Genomic DNA, 27,988 nt, shown 5'->3' on the forward strand with positions numbered 1-27,988 from the left:
GTTTTCTCTCCTAGACAAAGAGTCTCAAGCCAAGCTTGGGGCCTGTGTGAGGGACAAGTGAACTCTGGGTAGGTTCTAGCTGCCCTGGGGCAGTCAGTTGCTATTTCGGTTGAACTGGAGATGGCTCTTCGATCTGCCTGTGGCCTGTGAGGTATGGAACTTGAAGGCTGGGAGGAAGAAGAAGGAAGAGAAGGAGAAGAGAAAGAGGCAAAGGAGGGCAGGATAGGAGCTCTTCATTTCGTGTCCTGGCTTTGACTGTGATTTTTGAGGTGAGATTGGATATATCTGTCCATATTTTGCAATTCAATGCTTATGTCCTCAGAATTTTCAACAGTTCAGGGCCCCAATGTCTCATTGGTGACTTGGACCTTGTGATCTGTTTCACTCTGAGCCACATGGGCTCAGTCTTATTCCCTCTCCTCTCTGAGCATCAGTCCTTTAACCATTTAACGGGCTCTTGAACTGTTTCTCTTGGGATTGCCATGGGATCCCGAGTGTTAATTATTTAGGCAGGATCTAGGTGTCCTTTGAGCTCCCTAGTCTTCCTCATAGAGGGATGCATGAAGGCATGAGCTGGGTTTGGGGAAGAGAGGCAGGGAATAGATGGAAGACACCCGTGTTCTTTTCCCTTTTTTCCAGGTGGCTCTACCTCAGAGAAATACAAAAATGCCTGGCATCCTGCTGACTTCTCAGCTCAGTCTGAGACTGCTGCTATGTCTCTCAACAACTGCAGCTGTGTCTTAGTACATAAATGATCAGGCTTCCTGACAGCCCATCTCATCCTACAAAAACACACCAGTGCCCACTTATCTCTACTCCCACTAGTACATCACCAAATTCTACAGATTTCTGGGGCGTTCTGGGCCAGACTTCATGACGGCTGTACACACTGACTTCTGCTCTCCACCTACCTCTTCTCATCTGCACATCTCGGGTAGATGGCTTACTGCATGCATCCCTGATGAACAGCAAGAAACCTGTGGGCTAGCCAGGAATCCCTAGATTGGCAGCTGCATGGCATGGGCTGGTAAATGTAGCTGCTTTTAAAGATGATATCACACAGCAGGAGATTTGCTATACCACTTGTCCCCCTAACCCCCACCCCATAGAAAGGTTGCCAATGGCAAGGAGCAGGTATTTCTTTTGGATCCCTTCTGGTGCCTGGGAAAAAGCTAGTGACTTAAAGCAGTCTGTATCATTGCTGCTAGGCAGCTACCCATCAGCACAGTCTTCTTCAGTCAAGATGTGGAATTGCAGGGCCACTTAAATGTGAAGAGAGTTCAATTTCACCAGCCACTTGTTCTCTGGGTCTTCACAAAACCATTACTTCATCCCTGCTTTTATCAAGTAGCCAAAAGATGTTTGTGGAATACTTGCCCTGAGTGTACACTATTGTGCTAGGGACAGAAATTTCTCTAAGTACCATGAAGATCCAGAAGGACTCAATATTTTTTTCTCTCCCTCCCAACCCACTCTGGATGTCACACACTCCTCTCTCCTCAATACCCACTCACTCAGAGCACCAGGATCCTTGTGCTGCAACCCTTCATAAAAGCATCCACTACCAGAAGCCCCTGATTGAGACTCAATAGCCAGCTTGATTCTGGCCAAAGAGAGAGGAGGCAAGCCAAGACGGCACTTACTGCATCTGTTTCTCCAATTGTCACCTGCTCAGAGAATCGGACCTTCACCGGATTGGACCTCAGCTTGGCCTTCTTTGCAGCACTGATGAAGGCAGATTTAGGGGACTGGAAAAAGAACAAAGGGCTGGTGAGTTCTCCATTCCTTTGTAATATTAGTTACGATGTCTCTCTCAATACAACTGGATCTGGGGGTTCACACCTGTAATACCGATAACTCAGGAGGCTAAGCCAACAGATCGTGAGTTTGAGACCAGCCTGGACTACCACAGTGAGACACTATCTCCAAAAAGAAAATACCAATACAGAGATATTTTGGCTTATTGGTCGATGAGTCAATAGACAAGTATTGATTACCTTTTAAGCACAGACAAGTGTTACAAGGCAGTGTGCTAATTGTCTCCCTGTATGGTTGGTGTGTTGTGTAAAATCTGGGCATGAATTGAATTTGGATAAACTGAATCCCATTATAAATTCTCTAAGCCTAAGGAGGTTTGCAAAAAATAAAAATCTTCAGTAATCATATACATTAAATTTTTACATATTCAGTTTTTTCTAATATGAGATTGACTTAAATAGTAGACTTCATTGTGTGTGAATACAAACTTCCCAGAGGATCTCCAGAAATAATCTTATTGTCTCACAGGTATGCCCCTAGAAAGAAGACTTATAACAAATATTTTTGAGATCTGAGGGAGAGGAAACACAGCCCTCCAAAATGACTCATCCATACTTTCTGAACTGTACGAGAGAGAGAGAGAGAGAGAGAGAGAGAGAGAGAGAGAGAGAGAGAGAGAGAGATGAGCGATTTAGCTCAGTGCCCCTGGCTTTCTACTTCCAAATGCTGCATCACTTTGTGTATTCAATTCTGCATGAAATGCCCAAAGAATCAGTCAGGCTCTCTTATTCTTGAAACCTTTCCCAAAATTCAGCAGGAAGCATGATTAGCAAACATTGTAAACTACAGTTAGCCCTTGGTACCCACAGCTTTGCATCCGTGCGTTCAACCAAGCATAGATTAAAAACACATGAAATAATAACAACAATACCAAACCCTCTGTCTCTGCTGAACATGTACATTTTTCTTGCCTCCATTTTCTAAACAACACAGTGTAACAACTATGTATGTAGCATTTACCGTGTATTCAGAATCTTAAGTCATCTAGAGATGATTTGAAGTATTTGGGAATGATGTGGGAAGGTTCTGTGTAAATACTATGCCAGTATATACATATATAAAGAGCTTGAGTATCCATTTAGGTATCTATGGGGGCACCCTGAGCCCAATTCCCCTACGGAAAAGAAGGGAAGTGCTCTTCTGAGTCTAGTCTTATGCTGAGCTGCAGACAGCCTAGCAATAGGAAATGCAAGAATCATGCCGAAGTCTCCTGTCTTTAGGAGGACTTATTTGTGCATTTGATGAATTAACAGTGGCTTATTGAATGTCTGGCAATGTACTAGGTGAAGAGGGTTACAGGAGCAAAACTGACCTTGTGGTATGTCTGTCTATTCTGTCAAGGACAAAGAGGGAATTATTAAAAAAAAATTTTTTTTTGAGACAGAGTGTTGCTACATATTCCAGGCTGGCCTTAAACTTGTGGTACTGGCACTCTCGTCTTAGCTTCCCAAGTGCTAGAGTTACAAATGTGCAGCACTGTGTCAGGCTAATAAATACCTTTTTTTAAAAAAAAAGATTAACTTATGTTTATATGAGCGCCCTGTAGCTCTTTTCAGATACACCAGAAGAGGGGACTAGACCCCATTACAGATGGTTGTGAGCTACCATGTGGTTGCTGGGAATTGAACTCAGGACCTCTGGAAGAGCAGTCAGTGCTCTTAACCACTGAGCTATCTCTCCAGCCCAATAAATATCTTTTATGTAGCACATAACTACAGTAGTACTCCCTTCTGTAATTTTACTTTTTTTTTTTTTTTTTTTTGGATATAGGGCCTCATAGAGCCCAGACAGGCCTTGAACTCACTATGTAGCCAATGATAACCTTGAACTTTGGGTCCTCCTAACTCCACTATCCAATTTCTGGGATTATAGGCATGTGCCATCATGCCTAACTTGCATTTTCACCTGTGATTTCAGTCACTGATTATTAACTTTAGTTCAAAATAATACATGAACAATTCTAGAAACAAATAAATACATTTAAAATAAATTTTATTTTAGCACATTGTTATACTTCATCTTTCTTTCTTTCTTCCCCTATTTTTTTTTTTTTTGAGACAGGGTTTCTCGGTGTTGCCCTGGCTGTCCTGGAACACACTCTCTAGACCAGGCTGGCCTTGAACTCAGAAATCTGCCTGCCTCTGCCTCCCAAGTGTTGGGATTACAGGCATGCGCCACCACTGCCCGGCTCTTCCCCTGTTTTTTGAGATGGTTTTGCTGTTCTGGAACTAGCTCCTTAGAGCAGGCTGGCCTTAACCAAAGACATCAGTCCACCTCTGCCTCCCCAATGCTAGGATTAATGGGGTGGGACATATCTAGCTATTTAATTGGTTTATTTCATAACGTTATTGTTGTTGCTCTCTTACTATGCCTAATTTATAAATCAAACATTAATATATATATTTTCTTTTTTTGCTATGTATATTTTCATACACACATGAAAAATATACACACATACACACACATATGTGTGTGTGTGTGTTTCAGTACTGTGCATGAGGTTTTGGAATATACTTGCAGATAAGGGAGGACTACTGTAAGAAAACAGAAGCAGGGTAAAGGGCTACACAAGAGAATAACAAGGATGGGCCAAGTGGGATTATATTTTAGCAGTTTTGAAAACTCCAATTGCATTATTAATAACTAGTAAAACATCTTTGCAACAGATCTAAAAAGTAATGTATTCCACCTGTTTAAACAATACTTTGAGGCTGGAGGGATGGCTCAGTGGTTAAGAGCACTGACGGCTCTTCCAGATGTCCTGAATTCAATTCCCAGCAACCACCTGGTGGCTCACAACCATCTGTAATGGGATCTGCTCTCCTCTTCTGGCATGTGTGAAGATAGTGACAGTGTACTCATGTATATAAAATAAATCTTAAAAAAAAAACACATCACTTTGTTCTCTGAACAGCATCTCCCCATTCAGTCCTCTTGCCCCCAACTTTTGGTAACCATACTTTGACTTTGCTTTTGTAAGTCTGCTGGTTTTGGATTTCCTTTATCCATGAGATCATGAGGTCTTTGCCTTTCTGTGCCTTGCTTACTTCATGTAACACAATGTCCTGCAGGTTCATCCATGTAACAAATGACAGAATTTGATTTTGATTCTAATTTGATTTTGATTCTCCTTGCAGTGCTGGAGACTCAAGCTTGGGCCTTCTGACAGTTTCTTCCTTTTAGAATCACAATAATATTCTGTTGTATCTAGGTACCATATTTCCTTTGCATATTCCCCTGTCTATAGACACTTAGATTGATTCCATATCTTGAGTATTGTCAACAATTCTATAGGGGACATGGGTGTGGGTATCTCCTCAAGACACTGGTTTCAATACCTTTGGGGACATATGTATAGGTACAACCATTTATGTACACACACACACACACATTCTAGGGGAGAAGGAAGTAGTTTAAATGTTATAGTTAGGGAATACCTATCACACACCCAAAAGTAAATAAAGCAGAGATGCTATGAGGCTATCTGGAAAGAGAAGCTTCTGGAAAAAAATAATGGTAAAGGCCCCATAGAATTGAGGAGATCCCTGTATCTGGAATACAGTGATGGAATGGGGACCAGAGGGGGTGTGCTCTAAGAGGCAGCTGAGAGCTGAGTCATGTAGTGCCAGTGAGAACTCTGGAATTCACTCCACTGATGAGTTTTAAGCAGACAGGGTTTGATGTGTGTGTGTACGCCTCTGGCTGCTGTGAGGAAAGTGGAGTGTAGGAGGTTAATGGTCAGACCAGTTAGGCATGTCTAAATGAAGTATTTGTGATTGCCGTGAGACACTTAAAATATAATGCTGGCATGGGCTAGGATGACGATAATGAAGATGATCAGAGTGAGTACATTCTGGACATATCTTGAAGACTGAATCAAGATCATAAATTTATGGATTAGATATGGGAAGTGAGAAAAAGAGAAGTCCATAGGAAAAGCAGGGCTGTTAGTTACTGAAAATGAGCTCTGAGGGATATATTAGGCTTGGGGCCATTTTAAATGACCTCTTCTATGGTCCTTGCCTTGCTATAAAGCCTATGAGTTCTTCAGTCAGGAATTCCTTTGTATTAAGCCCCCAAAGGTCCATACTAGCTGGGAAAGCAGTACATTATACCATTATTTGCCATTTACACTGTGGCTAGGAGTCTTTTACTGGATCAGCTGCGGGAGGGCTGGGCCCTAAGATAAAGACACATCAGAAACAAATTGTCCTCATCATGTCAGCCTTGGGCCTAGCTATGTCTGATGTGGTCAGCAATCACATCTCCTACAGAGTACAGATTATGAAAATTCACTTATTCTACCTGAGTCCAGTAGGAACTCCAGCAGTGGGTCTTGGTTCTGGCTGCACAGAGGAAATGCTTTCAAGAGCTTTTAAAAGCCTCCCAGGACCAGGCCCCAGGCCAATTACATAAGTCAGGGTAGAGCATCAGTGTGTGTGGTTGTGTTTTGAAAGAGGGTCTCATGTCCAGTATTTTTTAAAAAACCTTATGATGGTCTTAAACTATAGCCAAGACTGAAAACCATCAAGCTAAATGAATCATAGACTTCTCATTGTGAGGCACAGGGGTGGGGGCCAATGTGTTGGCAGCAGACTATATAAAATCCAGAGCTTTCAGATCTTTGCCAAAAGCAATTATGGTAGTGATTGTGGTGATTGTTCAGGAGGTCAATGCCTTTGTATGTTGCACAGCTGGATGTGCAAATCCTGGGTGGGAGATTCAGGCAAGCGGAATGGACTAGGTAGAGCTAGTTCTCTCTCTGTTTGGGCAATTCTGCTTGACTCAGTTTCCAGTCAGGCATTTTTCACTAATGCGCCATAAACATAAAGCTGGTGGACTCTCTGTTCAACCTGATAGTCTTCCGCCCACCTGCCTTCTCTGCAATCACATGCTGTCAGTTTTCTCCATGGTACAGTGAGGAGGATTAGAGTGGACCATGCTGTCCACCATTCGGTTTTACATTCAAAACAGTGGCCCAGAAAAGGAGGATAGGGATGCCTTAGTGTATCCAAAGAACCAGCACTCCAATGTCCTGAGTTCTGATTTACTGACCATCCTCCCTACAGCAGGCTGAAGTTGGAAGTCTACTCCTGACCTTTCATTCACAGGTTCTGGTTCTACCTTAGTCCTAGGTGACAGATTTGAAGAAGGGACATATTGCTTTATGTGTATATATACACTGTGGAGATGCCAACAGTTTTGCTGTTCCTACGAGAATCTAAATCGCATCCAGTCCTCGAAACATTTATATCACCACAAGGAAAATATTCAGGTATTTGCAGCCACAAACCCACAAAGGAAGTAGAATGGCCAGGGCTTTCAGGGATTACCATCATTTTGCTGTGTCTGTTTCAGAGCTATTTTCAGCTTGTTTATGCCTCATTCCTCATCGACCTTTGTCTTCTCAGTCTCGAAGCCTCCGTCCTATTCTCAGTCTTCAGTCTCTGCTGCTGATGGTGACTCACTCATTGCCAGCTGCTCTCTGCTAGATGTCACAGAGTCATGTCTAGCCTGATGCTTAGATACAGGTGAGGTCTGATTTCTAGACTGACACAAAGTGGCTCTATAAGGTCTCCCTGACTCCAATGGAAGAGTAGGGGAATGGCTGAAGGAGCTGAAGGGGATAGCACCCCCATAGGAAGAGAAACAATATCAACCAACCAGATCCCCCAGAGCTCCCAGGAACTAAACCACCAATCAAAGAGTACACATGGAAGGACCCATGGCTCCAGCTGCATATGTAGCAGATTGATGTCTTGTCGGACATCAATGGGAGGAGAGGCCCTTGGTACTGTGAAGGCTCAATGCCTCATTGTAAGGGGATGCTGGAGGGGTGAGCCCAGAGTAGGTGGGTGGGTGGAGGAGCAGAGCACCCTCTTAGAGGCAAAGGGAAGGAGATATGGGATGGGGTGTTTGTAGAGGGGAGACCTGGAAGGCGGACAATATTTGAAATGAAAATAAATAAAATAATTAATAAAGAAAAGAAATAGAAAGGGAATTTGAATTTACATTGGCAGTCTGTGGAAATAGTAATATTTGATGATTGTCAAAAGGACTGAGTTAAATCATAATATACCATAACAAATTTCCTTGATACACACAGAAATCCATTCCAAACTTGATCACACCATAGACACCTGGAGTGGAAACTTCTAGTTTCTTTGGAAAGTCATTTATGTTAAATGATGGTTTTGCTGGGGCAAACAGGTGAAAGGCTGTCTTGCTAAAGCAAGCACGTGAAAGACTGTTTTCCTGAAGCAGACACAGGTGAGGGGATGTTTTGCTATAGCAGACACGTGAAAGGATTAGTGATGAAAGAGTACAAATCTGACCCCACAGACAGTGGGAGCAGACACACTGGTTTGATTTGTTCAACCTTGCTATTCTTTGCTAACTATAGAAATGTATTGGCTCTGCTTGTGGTAACTCCATTGAAAGGAGCTCACCAAAGAACAGTTCCCGAGGTTCCTGCAACTTCTTGCTGCTTCAGTGACCTTGGGCCAATTGGCCAGCCTTGTGGCTTCTTCAGGATTGAACTATAGCTGCTGGTTCAGGCATGTGTCTGCCTGCCTAGAGGACTGGTCTGCAGCTTCTAATTCATCTTTGGTGTTTGCTAGGGGACTGAACTGCTGCCCAAGAAGATTGAGCTCACCCCCAAAGGACAATTGATAAATAGGTCCACTTCCTCCATACCCTAATAACTTTCCTCTTCCACTACCTCTGCCGGGTTTGGTGGGCTAGGAGAGAGGTTGAATGTTTATTAAAATTGGCTACAAAAATGTATGTCTACAAACACCAAAATCTCAGATGCTGAATTCCCTTAAGTGAAATCTCATAGTAACTGATTACAACTTCTGCACACCTTTCTGCATTCTTGAAATACTTTTTAACTCACTTATGATAACTAATGCAATGGAAATGCAATATAAATTGTTATGCTGTTATATTCAATTAATAAAAATCTGTGAATCTTCAATATAGAAAAAAGAAAAGGGTCTCCCTGTCTCATGTCATTTTTAAAGCTTAGCTGTGGGGCTTGAAGTCTATAATAGTAGGGTGATCCCTTTGACTTAAAACACTGAAACATGCAAACCAATGCTTTAGAGCCCAGTGAATTAACAGGCCTGCCTGGGCCAAATCTTGTCTACTACATGTTTTTTTGTAAATAAATTTTGATGTACAAAGTCATGGTCTTTATTTATGTCCTTCCTGGGGCTGCTTGGGGGTTACTGTGTTTATTTTACAAATACTAAAATATTTACTATACAGTCCTTTACAAACATGTTCATGCTTTTTAGTAACATTAGCATGTACTAACTCACTACTTCTAAAAATTTACCCCTAAATAAGAACCACTGGAGAATGGTTATTGAAATACAAAAGCCTAGGCCTATGCCCACACCAATTATAAATCAGAATCCATAAAAGAGTGGGGCCCAAGAATCTATACTGGTCAAGATATCCTAACCCATTAAACATAGATTAATTGAGTACCTTAAAGCTGAGACAGCTGAGCTCTTCACTGACCCTATTTCTCCTCCTAGCATCTGGGAGTGTAATTTTGCAACAAGCACCCTTTCTGGCTAAGATGAATTTTGGCTTGAAACACGGGACTAGAATTGCTAAGTACCTCTGGGGCCACTGCAAGCCCCTTTAAGCAAATATGAAGGCAGAAGCTAGGTGAAATAAGGAATTGAGGAGAGAACTTGCCTTTCCCTCAGGGCTGAATTCAGCAGCTGCTGATTCTCTGAGCAGTTTTTAATTTGGTGGCTCTATTAGCACAGATTTTAGGGCTGTGATCACTCATATTTTGGTCAAAGTCGAGTATACAGGGCCAAATATTAATATTTCATGGCAAGATAGGGCCCCAGTCTTGTAAAATTTTATTTTATTTGATGCATAGTAGTCATACACATTTGTGGAAATAGTAATATTTGATGATATCAAAAGGACTGAGTTAAATCATAATATACCATAACAAATTTCCTTGATACACACAGAAATCCATTCCAAACTCGTTCACACCATAGACACCTAAAGAGGCAAATTCTAGTTTCTTTTGAAAAGTCATTTATGTGAAATGGTGGTTTGCTGGGGCACACAGGTGAAAGGATGTTTTGCTAAAAGCAGACACGTGATATTTGATGCATGTATATATTGTATAGTGATCAGACCATAGCAGCTAGCACCTCAAACTATTGTCATTTCTTTGTGGTAAACCTATCACATATTGTACTGTGTTGCAATATACATTATTATTAACCATAGTTACTCTGTGCAATTGAATGCCAGAACTCATTACTTCTGTATAACTATAGAATGGAAAAAACAAAACAAAACAAAAAAAGGTTGCTGTCATGGGAGTAGAGAAGAAACCAGTGGCTCCCATAGGCTCAGAGGGTGATGGGAGCTGGGAATAGTGAGTTAAAGGCTACTTTTTGATACTTGCTTCAGGTTCTTTGCTGAAGCTTTACTGGCTTCCTGATTGGCCTTTTTGTTGCCTCATTGTCTTTGACACCTGAGCCTGCTTACAATCAATTCCCATAGCAACCACTGTGTGCTCCTAGGATAAAGGCAGGCCATCCAGCTTACACCAGATGGGAACCAGGATGCCTGCCTTTCAGGACCCAGGATAACTTAGTGATGAATATACCCTCTCCTGATCTGCAAGCTTCCCCCAAGCTGCGTTTTATCTAGCCTCATTCCTCACCTACCTCCAATATCACCACTGGTGGTAGTTGGGAATTCTGCTCAGCGTCCTGCACAGAGTGGGCTTAGCTCTACTTCTAGGCTCACTTCACACCATTCTTACCCTACCTTTAGGGCATCCCAATATTCCTTTTGACCAGCTAAATGCTATCCCTTCATTAAAACCTAGTTCCAGCAGAGTGTGGTAACACATACCTGTAACCCTTGCACTTAAGAGGCTAAAGCAGGAAGGAGGGTAGTTAAGTTTGAGGCTAGCCTGTGCTATATAGTGAGAGCCTAATCTCAGCAACCAAACAAAAGCGGAAAACAAGATAAGACAAAACAAAACAAAAGCGATAAAAATCATTCCAGTTCTTTGTTCTGGATTCTTTCTCGGTTCATCTGTTTACTTTTCTACATTTCCTTCAGTGTTTTGGTTAATCCACACTGCCATGGTTTATCTGTTCAATCAGGTTATAAGAGGTAGTATTTAATATCACCATATCTCTTCTTAGCACCAAGTGCAGGTAGACTCGGCAGAAAGATACTAGCTTGATTGCTTATAATTAATAATGAATTAGTTCATGAAACTAAAAAGTATGATTTGGGTGCTCACCATCTTCATAAGCTCCATACCTTAAAAATGGGGGACTGGAATTGCTAAGTAGCTCTGTGGAAAACCATTTCTATAGTAATTTTCATTCTTCTGAGCTTTTTGGGTAAAGATGACTCCAAGCAGAAGTGATTGTCACTCTTTGGGTTGCTCCCATTTAGCCTTACCTTGGAGGGAACTATCTTTCCTTGTGGCACTTTATATAAAGTACTTTATTTAAAACTTAACATTTGTTGAAGACCCACCATGTGATAAATTTGACAGATACTACACGATTAATAAACAGTCATGTGGAGATAGATAGTTGGTTATCAAAAGGTTAAAGAAAGCCTTCATACATGGCTATACATGCAGGCTAGGAGGGGGTGTCGGGATGGCTGAAACTACTTCTCACAATGGCCTGCTGTACAACTCATTCTGTTATTCTGTTAAGAGGAAAAGGTCAAAAAAGAAACTAGAATCATTTGGGGAGCCCTTTCAAAAGTCCAATATCAAGGCTCCATCCCCAGAGCTTGTAATTCAATTAGTCAGGGCTAAAACTTGAATGTAAATGGTTTAAGAGCTTCTTTTGTAGTTCTAATGAATAGTGAGGGCCAGGAACCATTACCAGGTACCAAATGAAGAAGCAAGCATTAGACCGTTATCATCTGGAGCAGAGAGGATCCTTAGAGATTATCTGGTCCAGTGTTTCCTAAGTCCCATTGATCATCAGAATCACCTATGGGATTAGTACAAATATTGAATTGTCTGCCATATCCTAGACCTGTCGGGGATCTGTCTCCTGGAAGATTCGGTAATCAAACTTTAACATGGCAAGATTCTATTTAAAAGCAGTAATCTTCTAATGCTTGCTTGATATGGGGACAAAATATTGAACATGTATTGGGGTCTCCAAGAAGTTTTCTCAATAGTTTGAGAGAGAAAATTCTCTTAGTTAAATATTGTTAGACATATACAGTTCTATACAGCTGTAAACCCTGAATTAGTGCATGCCAAACAGTTGCTCCAATGTTTCGCAGAGATTATAATTTTGTTTGTTTGTTTGTTTTGTTTTGTTTTCGAGACAGGGTTTCTCTGTATAGCCCTGGCGGTCTTGGAACTCACTTGGTAGACCAGGCTGGCCTCGAACTCAGAAATCAGCCTGCCTCTGCCTCCTGAGTGCTGGGATTAAAGGTGTGTGCCACCACGCCCGGCTCCCGAGATTATAATCTTAAATTCTTAAAGTAACTCATCTTGGTAGAGTCTATTTTCTCTATTTCAGAAGGAGAAACTGAGAATCATGACTGTTAAATATCTTACTCAAGGCCACCTCACTTCCAGGTTCCAGACTTTTAGGATTCAAACTGCAATAAGTGGCCCCATAGCAGAAGCATTTCCCACTCTGCACTGTGTCTTCAGCCTTTCAGAAACTCTTTCACTCTCACTCTCTTTCAACCTCTCTTTCTTCCGACCCCAGAGTCTCACTTTGTAGCTCCTATGGACCTAGAACTTTGTAGTGAGGGCTGACCTCAGACTCACAGTGATCATTCTGCCCCAGCTTTTCAGGACTTGAGCTGCGTGGACCAACATGCCCAGTTCTGCTGAGTACCTCTGCATGAGAGCTGACATAAGGAAGAATGTTCATTACCTTGCTTTACCTCACTTGGGAACCATGTGTCAGCCAATTCAAACTTTTCATGTCCTGTGCGTGGTCACAAGTAACCAGGAAAGCACCATGGATATTTGGGAGGTTACAAACAAAATCCAAGGACTGGACAATTTTATGTACACGAAATCTTTAGGAAGGATGAAATGTACACATATGTATGCAAGGCTGCCATTCAGTTGGGATGTACTAATTTGGCCATACTGATGTCAGATATTTAGGTATTCTTTTACACAGATTAGAAAGTAATAGCTTCACTAAGTTTCCTAGGTGCCGCTTGATGTCTCCTTTGAGAACATTTTACAAATGTAAACCAGATAAAGAGTTAACAACTAGCCCAACTAGGAGGCTTCCAAGATTTGTTGGTTCCTAAAGGTTTTCATTACTATACCTCCTGTGTATGTGCCCACCTACTTCTGTGTTCCAAGGATCTGGAGAGAACAAAGCCAAGAACTAGGATGTGAGCTACCTGAGGGCAGGAGCTGTGGTGCTGTGCCTGTTTTATGAACTGCGATATTCCTATCCTATACAAGGGGCCAGAAGAGCAGGAATTTGATAAATGCTTCACGAATCAGTAAACGAGTTAGAAGCTCTCATCAGGGCAGGTAATTCTGTTTGAAAGATAGGCATAATCAGCTAGGTTTTAGAGGAAATGGACATTATTAGAAGACATGTCAAGTAACATAAAGAATAGTCAGAGGGCAATAAGAACTAAGAAATACACAAGGAGGAGAACGCAGCATGGCCATCACAAAAGGGCCACAAAGTGGAGAAGTTGTGTTATCAGACGTGGGAGGAATGGGAGGGAGGAAGGTTAGGATGGATATGGTGAAAACGTTAGTTTCTTTGTTCTGCAAATCAGTCTGGTACTTTTGAGTTTAGGCTGTCTAGATAGCTGGAACCTGGGCTTCCCTCATTCAACCAGTATTTTTCTTTTAATAACTTTTCTGTATTGGGTGTTGTTCCAGCTACTCTGGATACAGTGGTTAAAAAAAAAAAAACAGTTGCCACGCTTTTTGAGGTGATATTCTAATGAGGGACATAGATAACAAACATATTAACATAATGTTTCAAGGGAATTTGAGATGATAAAGCCATTCTGGAAAAACAATCTGGCAGTTATTTAAACAAAACACACACTTACTATATGACCCAGCAATCACGCTCTTGAGCATTTCTCCCAGAGGAATTAGGACTTATGCTCACAAGAAACACAAATGTTTATAGCAGCTTTATTCATAATAGCCTCAAATTAGACGCAACCCAGATGCCCTTCAATGGTGGCTGATTAACTAAACTGGTGCATTCACACCATGGGATACTAGTCTACAATAAAGGCAACAAAACATTGCTACACACAATCTGAATACATCTCAAGGGCAATATGCCGAGTGAAACAAAACTAACTCCCAAAGGTTCCATGGCATTTTATGCCATATTGTTCCATTTCGTAGTTTGGTTGAAATAAGACAGAGAACATATTAGTGATTAATAGGGATTTCGGATGGAGTGGGAAAGGTGGTTGTATCTGTTTAAGGGCATCATAAGGAATCTCTCTCTCTCTCTCTTTTTTGGTGGTAGACTGTTCCAATGTTTTGATTTGTAAGTGTACTGCTGATAAATTCACATGAAATTGTGTATCCATATAAGATCAATTTTGATTTCCTGAAAAAAAAAAGTTATGTGTTTATTCTTTTTGACACACGGTCTTGCTATGTGTGATGACTACCATTGGCTGATAACTTGACTTCATCTAGAATGAACTAAAACACAGGTGGCTGATTACACACCTGTGAGGTTTCTTTTCTTAATGAAGTCTTTTGAGGTGGGAAGCTACCTCTTCTGCTGGCAGCCTATACAAAGGACATGGAAGAGGAAGTGTGCTCTCTTTCCCTGCTTGTTCTCACTGGCAAGTCCATCCCTTCACTGGCAGTAAAGTCTACTTCTTTGAGATTCCAGTGTATACTGATGACCTGCCGAGACATCCAGCCTCAAGGGTTGAACTGAATATGTATATGCACATATGTTATCTATGCATATGTATTCATTCTATAAGTCTGTTCCTCTAGAGAACCCTGACTAATACATCATGTTGCCTACCTGTTACTCAAGATTTCTTGACTTGACTTTTGAAGTGCTGAGGCTGCAGGCACGAGCCATTGCTCAGATTTCCTAATTTTGATATTATGTTCTATACTTACAGAAGATGTAACCATTACTAACAACAGGCTATAGAATACCCATGATTTCTCTATACTAATTTTGCAACTTTTTGTGGCTACAATTAGTTCAAAAGCAAAGCCTTAAAAAATACAGTTGTTTGAGCAAAACAGCTTGGAGGAAACATTAACCAGCAGCCAGAGATAATGATGGATAGATACTGATTTAGAAATGGGAGTCAAGCCAGGCACGGTGGTGCACACTTTTAATCCCAGCACTTGGGAGGCAGATGCAGGGGGGATCTCTGAGTTTGACAACAGAATGTCACACTCAGTGTCACACAGAGTGAGTTCCAGGACAGCCAGGACTACATAGAGAAACCCAGTCTCAAAATACCAAAAAGGGTTGGAGGTAGTCAAGAAAAGCATCTTCAAAAAGGTGACATTAACAGAGCAACCCTGCATCTCTAATCATGGACAGAGCAAGTGGACCCAAGGTCTTGTGTAACCCAGGCTGGCCTTGAATACACTATGTAGCAGGGACTGCCCTTCATCTGATCGTCTTGCCTCTGCCTTCTGAGTGTTGGAATTACAGGTGTGGCCTACTATGCCTGGCTCACCATAGTAAAGTCTAACCTTGCAAAATGCCTGCTTTGAGGGTAGAACTAGTTGTTAATTTCAAGACAGGATTGGCAGGGATTGACTGCCCACTGCTCACTAGGCAACTGCACAGTGTGTGGTAAAGTGGGGGAGAGGACTATTCTTAATACTACAGAGGGCCAGGGCTTGTTTTCTTAGAGGTAGAGATGCAAGTAAGTAGAGCCTGTTTGCCTAGGATATTGTGCACATTGTTGTAGTATGAGAATGCCATGTGTATGTGCTGAGCACGTGTGCATATGCAAGTGTGTCTGTGTGTGTTCACATGTGTGTGTAAGCTTGAAAAGAGCTGCACACCTCTGAGCAAGGTAGCAAGTTCCAGGTTCAATTTGGACCATGCTTCTTGACCTGTGAGCCCAGGCTTGCCCCAGTGCTGCATTTCTGGCTTTACAGATAAACATGTCTCTCATTGAAAACTCTTTCCCTCCATCTGTATCTGGTGCCTGGCAAATCCTGCCCTTCTCTCACAAGGTCCAGCTTTGGTTCTCTCTCCTTCATTGGGGTGCACCATCAGTGCTGGAGTACAAGAAAGTTTTGTGACACTAGGAAAGGGCATACAGGCTGGAGGAAGAGTGGGGGTTAGAAGTTTTGCATCTGGTTTGTGATTTAAGTCAAGGTTGCTGTAATGCTACACGCTAGTAATGGACACTGATGTAATCCAATATCTGGGAGAGGGAAATTGGAGCTTTTGCCTTCTGATAGCAGTAGTGTTAATTATTATGATAATGTATGCTTAAGAAAGATTCGACAACTCCAAACCTCAATTTACAGATTAGAAAAGGGGACTCACCCAAGGTCACACGGCCAGCTACTGAATGTACCAGGAGAAAAAGGAAACTCTGGTTCAACTCTGTCTCACTATAGAACTTTGGCTGGCCTAAAACTGGCTAAGTACACTGGCTGGTCTTGCTATGCTCCACTTGAATGTGTCCATCGCCCATAAAATCTTCGTGGGTGCTACTGTTATTCATCCTCATGAACACTAAGTGACTGGCCTGTGATGTGTGAGACCTGGTGCTACATTTGAAGCATTTCATAAATGGCTGGAGTTCCTGGAGGTAATAATGATGGAGTCCTTGTCTAGCAGGCTCAGTGTCCTGGGTTAGACACCCAGCACCACACAAGCGTTTCATAAAAAAATGGAAGTTCTCCCAGGTGGCCTGGTTCACACCGTTAATCCCAGCATTTGGAAGTCAGAGGAAAGTGGTGGAAAACAGATTCTAAACGAGGGCAGTGAGCAATTTAACTTGGTAAAGCAGAGGACATCTTACAGAGCTCTACAGGGCTCTTCAAAATCTTCAGCCCTGAATATATTGGAGTAGATAGCATGTTTAAGTTCACTCCTAAATCTGTGCCTCTCATGTCTGGCATACTTTCTGATTCCCCCTTCCTTCCTAGGTCTCTGATCCCCCTTCCATCCTAGGGTACTGTTTTCCATGATGGAGTCATCTCTTCTTAGGCAGAAGGCAGGATGAAGGGCAGATGGCACAGAGGCTCACTCACCTGATGAGTGTGCAGAACTGTAAGAACGATGGATTCCTTAGCACTCCTATGGAGAAAAGAGGGAACAGGAGAGCAGTGGATCATGCACTAGGTATTCATCTAGTACAAGAAGCAACACCAGAATGTTCCCTTGGGTTGCATTCAGGTATATGGATTAGGACAGAGGATAATCTGAGGATCTGCATGGATGCCTCGCTTCTCATCATTTGTGGAAGCTGACACAAAAAAATCATCCGTATTGGTTCATACGGGTGCTCGGCTATGGCATTAGCATTACCTCTGGGCTTGTCATTTCTCAGGTTTTCTTTTCATATTCCTTCTCACATGCTCTGTAGAAATAACTAAACCTTAGGTACAATTTTATCTGTAGACTAGAAAATTCTCAAGGAAAAACGACAGGCCTGAATTATAGAACTCAAAGGGCACCCAGCCAGAGAGTCCTGGGAACCATGCACGGTGATTATTGGCAATTTGGTATTTAAGCAAGAAGAGAAACTCAAAGAAAAAACCCAAAGGAGGTCATTTGGTCATTGTGACTCATACTCAGAAGATTTGTTTTAATTAGGGGACAAAGAAATGAGAGCCAGGGAGCAACAGATGGAAGCCCAGACTCTCCAGATAGCAAATATTCAAAAGGATGAAGAATCCAAAACTCTTCCAACAAGAATTATGCCAACGATCAAAGAGGCTGTGGGGTATGAAAATTCTTTCCCAGGAATACATAATCTTTTAAAATAACTGAGCAAAATGGGAATAGTTTTTCCCTGAAGGAGTTTTATATCTCCTTGTTGGCCTTTTTCAAATGTTTATTCAAAGGCATTCAAGGAGAGTCATGCCGGGTCTGACACCATACACCTATAATTCCAGTACTTAGGTGGCAGAGGCAGGAAGATCATGAGTTTGAGGCCAGCATGGACTACACAGTAAGACCCTATCTCAAACAACACCACCAGCAACAGTATGAATCTACCTTGATTTTTGGTCATTCATGTTTTGTCTGAGACTCCTGCCTAAGGACTTCCAGTGAACATTTCCCCACATTTGTTGAGGCAAAGTCCATTAATCAATCAATCAATCAATCAATCAATCAATCCGAGATCTAGAAAGTTACCAGAGCAAAGAGCTGGATTATAGGGAGAATCTCCATGAAGCAGTTCATCTTGAGTAGGGAAGGCACATTTGGTCACCTGCTCCAGTTCTTGCCAGGTGTCCCCATTCCGTTATGAAGAAAGCGTGTTTTTACAGTGATTTATAGGGCTTTCTATAATCTGGACTTTTCTTCCACAGTGTTCCATTCCTTATCTTACCAGACTCCTGGGGCATCTCCCCTGTTCCTCCTTCAGGGAAGACACAGTATTGTCTTAAAGACCTTTACACTAACTCTTCTTTAGCCAATGGCTTTGCCACCTCCACGTCTTTCTTCACGTGTCACCTTCTCAATGAAGCCAGTAGTAGACACCATTTAAGGTTATATTTCTTCACTGTTGTGCCCAGAAATCTGACCTTCAAAATCTTTATTTACTTCTTATATATTGCACATACAATTACTTACCCTGTTCACTGTGGAGTTTCTTTTCACTAGATTGCAAATGCTAATAAGTCAAGAGGTTTTGTCTCTTATTCACTGCTGTGTCTTCAGTGCCTAAAGTAGTATCTGCTACATAGTAGACAATAATGCATATTCATTGAGTGAATGAATGGATGGATGGATGGATGAGCCATTAGCACATGAGTTATCAAAAGAGTAGTTTGTTTTTATACAGAAGGAGCTCTAGAATCCCTCACAAAATTGGACTACTTTGCTCTAGGGTTTGAAGATATCCACTAGAGGCAAAGAAGGACTTCTGATGGGCCTAGCTGAAAGAACTCCAGCAGGTAACAATGGGATAAAAGGGGGTTCTCTCTATACTGGTGTGGTAGTGGAGGGTGAAGGGGATAGTGTGAGGAATAGGGCAATATAAAAGAGAGTTGAAGAGACAAACAAAGGTCATTAGGAACCAGCTACAGGGTGTGTATGGTAAAGAAGATCTACTCAGGACAGAGCATTCCAATACCCATCAAACAGATAGGAGCCTGTTGTACTGTACACAGAGTGCAAAGTCAGCCTCTGAAAGCCAGGGAGTGTCTCTGGGAAGAGGCGGGCTGTGAGGAGTTCCAAAAAGATAGAAGAGAAGTAAAACACTCTGAACCAAGTACAGGAGAAGACAGATGCAAAGATGAAGGAAGATTACATACAGGATAGAGGAGAGAGAGAGAGAGAGAGAGAGAGAGAGAGAGAGAGAGACCTAAGTTCTACAAACTGAGGTTAGTTCACTGAATTTAGTCCTCACTTCTATCCTGTTTCTTATGAAGAAAACTATGCAAAAGTGTGAGCATGTGAGCATATGGTATGGAACAAGTTGTGTGTGTGTGTGTGTGTGTGTGTATCTGTATGCACATGTGTGAATGTATGGGATGGACAAAGTAGAGTGAATACTCTGAATTCATGAATGACTGAGACTTTTCACTGGCTCCCATCTGTGGAAGACATTAAGGTGGCATGAATACTGAGGACAGAATCAATCAATCAATCAATCAACCAACCAACCAATCTCTCTCTCTCTCTCTCTCTCTCTCTCTCTCTCTCTCTCTCTCATGTGTGGTGTGTGTACGTGTGCATACTGGATTCTCATCAATCACTTGGCACGTCCCACTGTATAGTAACTGTAAAATTTCAAAACTCCAAAACAAAAGAGCTTGGGTGCAGAGACATGTTGGGGAGGACAGAACAGCAAGGCACATCTTTTTGTCTATTCATGTCACTGGCAGGGTATATGAGGCCTGTGGTGACCCTTACTGGCTGATACCCACAGTTGTAGTTGGCCAGGAGCTCTGGCTAGAGCTGTTCTTCCTCAGAGGGTTTTTTCCTAGGGCCTTAAAGAATAATGGTAGACCTTTGCTCCTGGTGGGGCTGGGGTGGGGACACTGCTCAGTTCCTGTCAAGGCCCCAGAGGACCCTGTTACCTGATGAGTTCTATGAACCTCTCCCTGGGGGCTTCACTCACGTCCTCCTCATTAATAGCCACAATCTGGTCACCAGCCAGGAGCTTGTCCTCAGAGGGGCCTCCTGCAGAGGAGAGGAGAGAGGCATGAGGGCTCAGAGCTACTGCCAGGAAAGTGCACTTCTGGGCAAAAGCCATGGTGCCTGAGGGAGTCAAGCCAATAAAGAGAGAGAGAACTCCAGTGGAGGCCTGCAGATGATGGATCCTGAGGTATGGTGGCAAAGGTGTTCTAGTTCTGGCTTCTGTCCATAGAGGACAGAGAGATGAAGAGAGAGAATGGAGGGTAGCTCCTTTAGTAGAGCATGGGATAGGACACAAGTCCCCCAAGCTCAGACAAGGTTGGCAAGTGCCTGACTGGCTCTAAAGAGGAACAGAGACTTGTGTCTCATTTGAGAGGTTTACATAGGTTCAATGAATGGTTTCCAGACTGCTGGAGGTGGGGACAATGACAAGATCAGAAGGAAGAGTAGTCTCACTTGAATATCATTCATATTTACTCATATGCTTGGAGAGGGGGAATGGATCTTGAGACATAGGGTTTAATTTTTTCCAACACTGAGGGAATGTGTCCCTTACAAATGTGTCCCTAGAGGCAGCAGGAAATCTGCTGCTGCTTTTTACATTTCCCTTTCCCATCTCCAATGGTGAGGTTAAGAACAGATTTGTGGGGAAGCTATATGCCTTGGTTACTGTAAAGGGTGGGACGAGGAGGTATCACGGGCTGTGCTGCCTCTGCTATCTAGGAAAATGTTCTTTCGTTCTCTCTCTCTCTCTCTCTCTCTCTCTCTCTCTCTCTCCTTCTTTCTTGAGAAAATCTTCTCAGAGACTAGGAGAGAATAAGGAGTCAGATTCAGCATGATCTTGATTGTTATTTATGGCCGTTTTAATAGGCCACATTCCAAGTTTTCTCTGTACAAAGAAATGGCGCTGCTTATTTTCCCTCAAAAAAAAAAAAACCCAAACATATACATAGCAAATAGACCAGGTGTTATGGCACAGGCCTATAATCCCAACTGCTAGGGAGGCTGAGACAGGAAGATCTGAAGTTCAAGAGTGCCAGGGCTACTAAGTAAATTCAAGGCCAGTCCGGGAAAATCAGCAAGACCCTGTGACAAGACCCTGTGTGAAGACAGTTGAGAATGAAGGATTTGTTTTATCCCAGCATTCATGGGGTTCAAAATACAAGTACAAAAATAAAAAGAGCCACCTGAGCATATATTAGTGGTTCTGGAGCCAGGGACTCATGTGCTGGCACAGCAAGAAGAAGTCACCAATGGAACAGCGAGGGAATTTAGTAGGGCATGCCTCCTGCCAGCTCAGTGACTTCAGGAGTTGTAGGCATGGGGTTGGCAATCACACTCTTTGCAGCCACTGAATTGGACTCTAATCCTGCAGTTGCAATTCACTAACTGTGTGACCTTGAGTGAGACTTAGAATGTCTCCTAGTCGCTTATCTGTTAACTGAGGAAATGACAGCACCCATACATCATAAGAATCGTGGGAAGATAAATGAGATGATGAATGCATAGTACTTAAAATAGCCGACTAAGCCAGGTAAAGCAGCTCACAGCTGGAATCCTAGTACTTGGGAAGTGGAGGCAGGCAGATCAGGAGTTCAAGTCCACTCTGAATCACATGTTGTCAAGTTAAAGGCCACCTTGGGCTGCATAAAAGCTTTTCTCACCAATAGGACAAAACAAAGGATACAAAATAGATGATCACTGTTGGCGAGAAGTGAATAAATGATGGTGACTGGATCTTCCATTTGCTTTATTCCTTCTATCTGCTTCTGTCAAAACCAACTATGTTTTGCTAGGGTGGCGTGCTTGGTTAGCACACACTAGATCATGGGCTTACTCTGCAGATCCACCTATAATCCTAACACTGGAGAGAGACTGAGGTAAGACAATTAAAGTCCAAAGGCAGCCTGAGCTACGTAGCTTATATCAAGCCATGCAGGGCTGTGCTAGACCCTGTCTCCAAAACAAATACAAAACCAACCAAATGAAAATCACAGGCTCTTAAGTGAAGTCTACTTTATTTCTCTCCCTTCTTCAGAGATTGGATCTAGGAGGGCTTTTTTCCAGTCTTCCAGTTCTGATTACTTTGAAGTTAAAGTAGGGGCTCCTGGTGGTCCATTGCTAGTAGAGTTTTACCTGGGCCTTCTTTCCAAGACAAATTTGATTTCTGATCAGAAGACAAAAACTCTCTTGCCAAACTGCCTGACTGATTCAGGAGCCTTAGGTTATCCACAAACTCCTGTATTGGATTTTGTTGGCTTGTGCCCTCCAGTTGAAGAGAGTTTACAGAAAAATATTTTTTTCCTTTTCCTTTGAGGATGGTGAAATTCATCAAATTTCTGTAAGACCGGTTCGTACTCTGGCTGCTCCTTTTGACTGAGTAAGAAACCATTGTAAACATCTCAAGCCCCAGGCCTAGCAAGGGCAAAATAAAGCTGCCTTCTGTCAGTGCACAGGAGATGCAACCGCAGTCACGCTCCGCTCCGGCTCTAGTTCATTCAAGATGGCAGGGCTTTGTGCTTGGGGGCAGGGTGATCATTCCTTTTCCCTATCCCCTGGGGTCCCTTTTGAGCCCAACCTGGCCCTCACCTACTCAGGCAGGCTCTGAGCAAAACACTTGTCCAGCTGCTTCTGAGGTGACTCATCCTGCTATGCCTCAGTTTCCTCCTTTGTAAAATGGGAGTGAGTATGTGTTACCTTGCTGACTTTGCTGTGAGAACTCAACAAAAGGGAATAAAGAACATGGGAGATGCTTCATCAGTGGGGACTATTGCTGCTGCCAGCCTGGCCTTGAGACGGTCGGTTCTGGTCTCCTTTCCCCAGCTCACCAGGGTCTTGATCCTATTTCTTGTCTTCACTGGCTTATCTTTCTCATGGATAATCTCAGCCTGGAGATCAGAATCCCCCCCCCCTCTCTCTCTGTGTGTACACATCAGAGAACAGCTTCTTGGAGTTGATTCTTTCCTTCCGCATTTATGTGCGTTCCAGGGATCAAACTTAAGTCGTCAGGCCTGCACAGCAACTGCTTTTATGCACTAAGACATCTCTCTGGCTCCCGGATTCTTGTGTGTCATGCTTCCCTGCAACACTACTGGACGTAGAGTCTGCATTCTATAAATACTCGTTGAATTAAATTGAATGGTACTTTCTCATCCAGAGTATGACAGCTCTCCTATGCATATGCTGTGCAAAGGGACGGTTTGTTTTTGTTTTTGTTTTCCCCAAATTCTCTTAACTGCAGTCTTTGTCACAGGCCACAAGTCACTCAATGGTTTGTCATTAGCTGGCAAATCTTTACCTATTCTTGGTAAATTACTCAGTAAGCCCACAAACTTGGATTGCCCTGCGTTCTTGGAAGATAGGTAGGTATTGGAGATAAAAGCCAGGGGCTGGAAGTACCCTCTGAGGGACACCTACCTGGCCTCACAGATCGAACCACCACAGGCCTCTCACTGCCAGCCACGAAGCCAAAGCCATATATAGGGTCTCGGTGAATGGTCACTTGTCGCAGTGTCTCTGCTGGCAGCTGTACACATTCCATATCATTTGCGCTCTCTTCCTGCATCACATGACTGGGGGAAGGGGAAGATAGGAGCAAAAAAGATGCAAAGGGAACTAAGCCTTTAAAACCAGCTTGGAGGGACATCAATTATGGTTCTGGCTATGATACCTGGGAAATCACAGCTTAATTTCCTACATGCTTTGGGACAAGCCGAAGCGATGACTACCATCGTAGATCCTTTTGGAGTAAGAGGGAGCTAGGGAGGAGAAGCTACTTGCCTTCAGGAGAAACTGGTGCCATGGGAATTGCAAGTCACACTTATTCTCTATGGTGTTGGGACTGGCACATGTGTTGTTCTGAAGTTAAGTGGTATCACCTACCTTAATTGGCTATTAACTCCCTAAAGAAATCTAACCCCCCAGGGAACAGGCCACAGAAGCAGGCGAATAAGTGGGAAAGAAAATGTGAAGTCATTCGAGAACGAGGAACATCTTCATGAAGTCCTTGTGCAATTTTAAACTTTAATGTCTATTAGGTAATATATAAAAAGGAGCTATTGAGGTGGCATAGATAAACAAGCGTGCTAATGTTCAGGACCATTACTTTACACAATTGTATATAATGCCAACTTATTTCACTTAATGGGACAGCTGGAAAATGGCTCCTGTGGGCCAGAAGGGGAGCTTCTTGAGGCTGCTGACAGCTCTGAAACTCAGCCAAGTCTGGGGAAGAGGAAACACTTCCCTCACACCTGGGGAAGAGTCCAGGTTGTTCTCTTGATGCTTAAAGCTCAAACTCCTGAAGGTTAGCACTGCACAGAAAGCTGTATAAAGCTCCTACACCACGGGCCAGGATGAAGCATACTTCAGGCTGATAGGCCTGGGTGTGGCATTTGGATGAAGAGCCCCAAGGAGTGTGAGTTCAAGGACAGTGGAGTTTGTGGGACACTGGGTCCCAGGGACAAGGGAGTTAGTAAGACAGGGAATGATGGTCTAGGGGAAGGACAAATCAGGCAGAGATGGAAGATAGAGGGCCAGAGATAAGAGGCTCAGTATCTTAGCAACTTGATTTGGTTTCCCTGTATCCTCAGGATTTCAGGCATAGCAGATGAGCCTAGGTTCCTTACCTCAATATATCTATTCTCTAAAATTAAAGGTCTATCCAGGGTCCTTCAAAACAGGGGAGTAGGAGTTAATTAATCAAACTAGTACAAGGTCTGTAAAAGATGTGGGAGGCTTTGACACTATAAGAGTGATGCAATTGTTGACTCAGAATTCCAAATACTTCAGTGGCAGGTGGGTTCAAGCAGCTAGGTTGTTTGTCAGGAATCAACTAATTAGAGTAAGTGTTTGCTAGTTGTGGGGGAGGTGAGACTTAGAACAATCATATAAAAGATAAATGATGGTCCAGCAGAGACCTTGCAGCTAGCTCTCTCTATCACCGGGGCTGATAGGAATGCAGCCACATGTACTCTAGCCATACCTGATATGGCCTGGAGACCTATCCATTATCCCTTGGGGAGGTAGAAAGTGATGTTAGGATAGTGCAAGCCTCTAAAAGGTAAATCTAGAAGCTGGTTCCCTCACTTCTTCCTACCATAGTTAGACAAATGAATGCTTTCTAACTGAAAGGCACAACGCAGCTGGAAGGTGGTTTGGCTATTGTCCTGGATAAGTATTTTTGGGGGACAGGGGTTCTTTGAGAGTGTGACCGGAGGTGCTTTTATGACTTCTGTTTCTGCTGGTAGGCACACGTTTGGACTTAAAGTGAGCCAGAGAACATTGTCTTGGGCTACCATCTTGCCTCAGCCTTCAGGTTGCTGCTCAAATGAGCCTTTGTCTCTTGCCATCTAGTCTCCAAGTCAATAAGTAGCCTCTTCCTGGGGATGACATAAACCGGTTGTCAATGTGGGTACCAAGTGGGGGCAGAGTGGTCTGTAGGGCTGCATAGACCCTGGTGTGGGCATCCAAGAGGCTGCAAGTATGACAAGGAAGTATTTTGTAGTGTTCTGAACTCACCCTCCCACCCCAACCGCTAATCATCCAGCTCCTCTCCCCTTTTCTTTTCCTGAAGCTGGGGACCCTTCAGCTTTCAGTGGTCCTTGAGGTACCACACCACCAGTACTGATGGAGTACAGTCACTCTTGGAGCCAGAACAACCAATGAGTTGAAAGCCTTTAGTGATATGTTTTGCTTTATTCTTCTTACCTACAATTGTCAGTCAATGAGTAGTTATTGAGTAGCTCCTCAGACAGTCCATCCCTGAGGGCACTGAGGAGCTTAGGGTTTCTGGTTCTAAAGAGCTACTAGTCTCACCAGTCTAACTGGAAGAGAAAGGACAAGGGTCTGATGTGTACAAAGATTTGCCTGTCATTGAGACCAGATGATGAACTGGACAACTAACTCAGCCTTATACATCAGAGAAAAGTTGGAAAAGGTGGAGAAGGTGCCATGGAGGGTGTGGGGATGTTTCTGGCTGCCTGGCTGGCCAGGAAAAGACAGGGTGTGGAGAGAGATGGGAACCCAAGCTCTCTCTTTCTCTCACAGGGGGCAAAGCTATTCTCCATCACCAAAGTCACGGCTCCAGGTGAAACTTAAATCACATTTCATTCCTCGTTAGGGTTGTTCCAGAGCTTAACTCACTATCCCTAGCTGGATCCTTCTCAATTCTACAAGTATCTGATGCCTCCCAGTGCCTAGGCCTTCCCACATTTCTTGGGTCACTTCAGAAACCTCTATTAACAGACCCAGGAGGCCATTTTAGAATCCAAATGGAAGGTCTTCCTTTCCTCCCGAGGCCTGCATTTTTCAGTGTCTGCAGCCCAGTCCCTCTGAAATTTGCTAAGTGTCTGGAGACTTGGGAGTGTCACCGAAGGAAAGCAATGATGGATGAGAGGAGCTCGGCTGTCTAAAGGCCATATGACTGCCTTCCTGGGGAAACTAGGCAATTTAACTTGGCTTCTGGTCTCTCCAAACACGGTAACTCTTGAGAAAATTATGAAGCAGCCAGAGCTCATGAGCCCTTCATTGCTTTATTTCTGGCATCTGCTATTTACTTCCGTCCTTTGCTCCCAAACACACAACACCTTCATTCTGTCCTGTTTTCTACTCAACGTCTCTAAAGTACCTGCTCATCTTACAATCAGGCAGGCGGCTTTCTCCATTCAGTGATCCAAGAACAAGTTCTAGCTTTCCTTCTGTCTCATAGTAACAACCTTTTAGATCCACGTGCTTCTTTGCATATTGACACCTATTACCTCATTTGAGAAAAAGTACTTTCACATCCATTATCTCCTCACAGCTGCTATCTGTCCTGCCAAAGAGGTGAGGTGGCTGTTCCTCCCCCAGCCCTCAAGGTAGAAGGAACAGACATTGTCAGAAGCTGAGCACATCCGAGATCCAGCTGGAGCCAAATCTCCTTGGCAGGTCCCGAAATCCCAGCACTACCAGCTAATGCTGTCAGACTCTGGGACCCCTGACCACCCAGGATTTCCATTGCAAGACAGCCCAGACCCTGTGAATAGTAGCACGTCACGTCTTGGCTAGGCCTGGGTGTTCAGCATACATTATAATTAACCTGTCTCTGATCCTGTTCACTCTGTGTTGTTGGGGAGAATGAAATGAGATCATGGTCACAGACAAGAAGCACTTAGAAGGTTAAGTATATGACATGAATGTAGAGGTGACAATATTATGGGTAGCATTATTCAGGGTGACCAGAAGAACAGAGGAAGGGAGCCAAAAATGAACCTTCACCCAATGTCACACCCCTTCTTTTCAAGAGACAGCCTCATAATGCACTCTGCTTCTTCATTAGCCAGGTAGCCCATTTCCTGGTCCAATTATTAGACAGTCTTACTGCAATTGAATGCCTTGATTCCTCTGTGAACTAACCTGATCTCCATCACTGGCCAAAGAGAAACCAGGAGCTGGAGTTCAAGCTAACAACTGTTGCTAGCCTGGGTGAGGCTGAAGACAGATGAACTGACAGGGCAATGAAATGATTCTGAGCGAATGCTCTATCTTTTTATGCTTTGGGGCACAAGGACTAAAATGTTACAGTTACATTTCCAGGCATTGACTTTTACTTCTCCATCCTTCCTTGCCTTTGGCTCCTTTTTCTTTACATTTGGTTGGCTCCTTGGGGAGTCTTGTCATTCTCCTTGAAACTGGCAGGATTTGGAGCCATGTGGCGCCAATTAGCCCTCTGATTCCAGTAACTGGAGCCTGACTCTTCTGGAAGCTCCAAAGATCCAGCACAGCAGGCAAGCAGCTGGGTCCCTATGAGATGCCATGGACTCCAGGTAGCAGTAACGGGAGTCCTATCCCTGGAGCTCTGA

General features: G+C 43.2%; 1 protein-coding gene across 4 annotated transcripts in view; it reads right to left on the bottom strand.

Moving 5' to 3' along the window:
• The window catches only part of Frmpd3 (FERM and PDZ domain containing 3), a 92,730-nt gene that overhangs the window by 49,483 nt on the left and 15,259 nt on the right, over positions 1 to 27,988 (bottom strand). For 2 of the 4 annotated variants that reach the window (XM_021154008.2, XM_085838002.1), the window contains exons 2-5: positions 23,565 to 23,719; positions 20,090 to 20,192; positions 17,087 to 17,132; positions 1,644 to 1,748 (exon numbers count right to left, since the gene is read on the bottom strand). In XM_021154008.2, the coding sequence (XP_021009667.1) occupies positions 1,644 to 1,748; positions 17,087 to 17,132; positions 20,090 to 20,192; positions 23,565 to 23,712 (402 nt within the window). In that variant the 5' untranslated portion in view covers positions 23,713 to 23,719. Of the gene's footprint in view, positions 1 to 1,643; positions 1,749 to 17,086; positions 17,133 to 20,089; positions 20,193 to 23,564; positions 23,720 to 27,988 lie in introns of those variants that run through there. The other 2 variants (XM_085838003.1, XM_085838004.1) reach the window with 2 other exon arrangements.

Source organism: Mus caroli, unplaced genomic scaffold, assembly GCF_978045245.1.
Source record: "Mus caroli unplaced genomic scaffold, Mus_caroli_1 scaffold_5, whole genome shotgun sequence".
In the NCBI taxonomy this organism is placed as follows: Eukaryota; Metazoa; Chordata; class Mammalia; order Rodentia; family Muridae; genus Mus; species Mus caroli.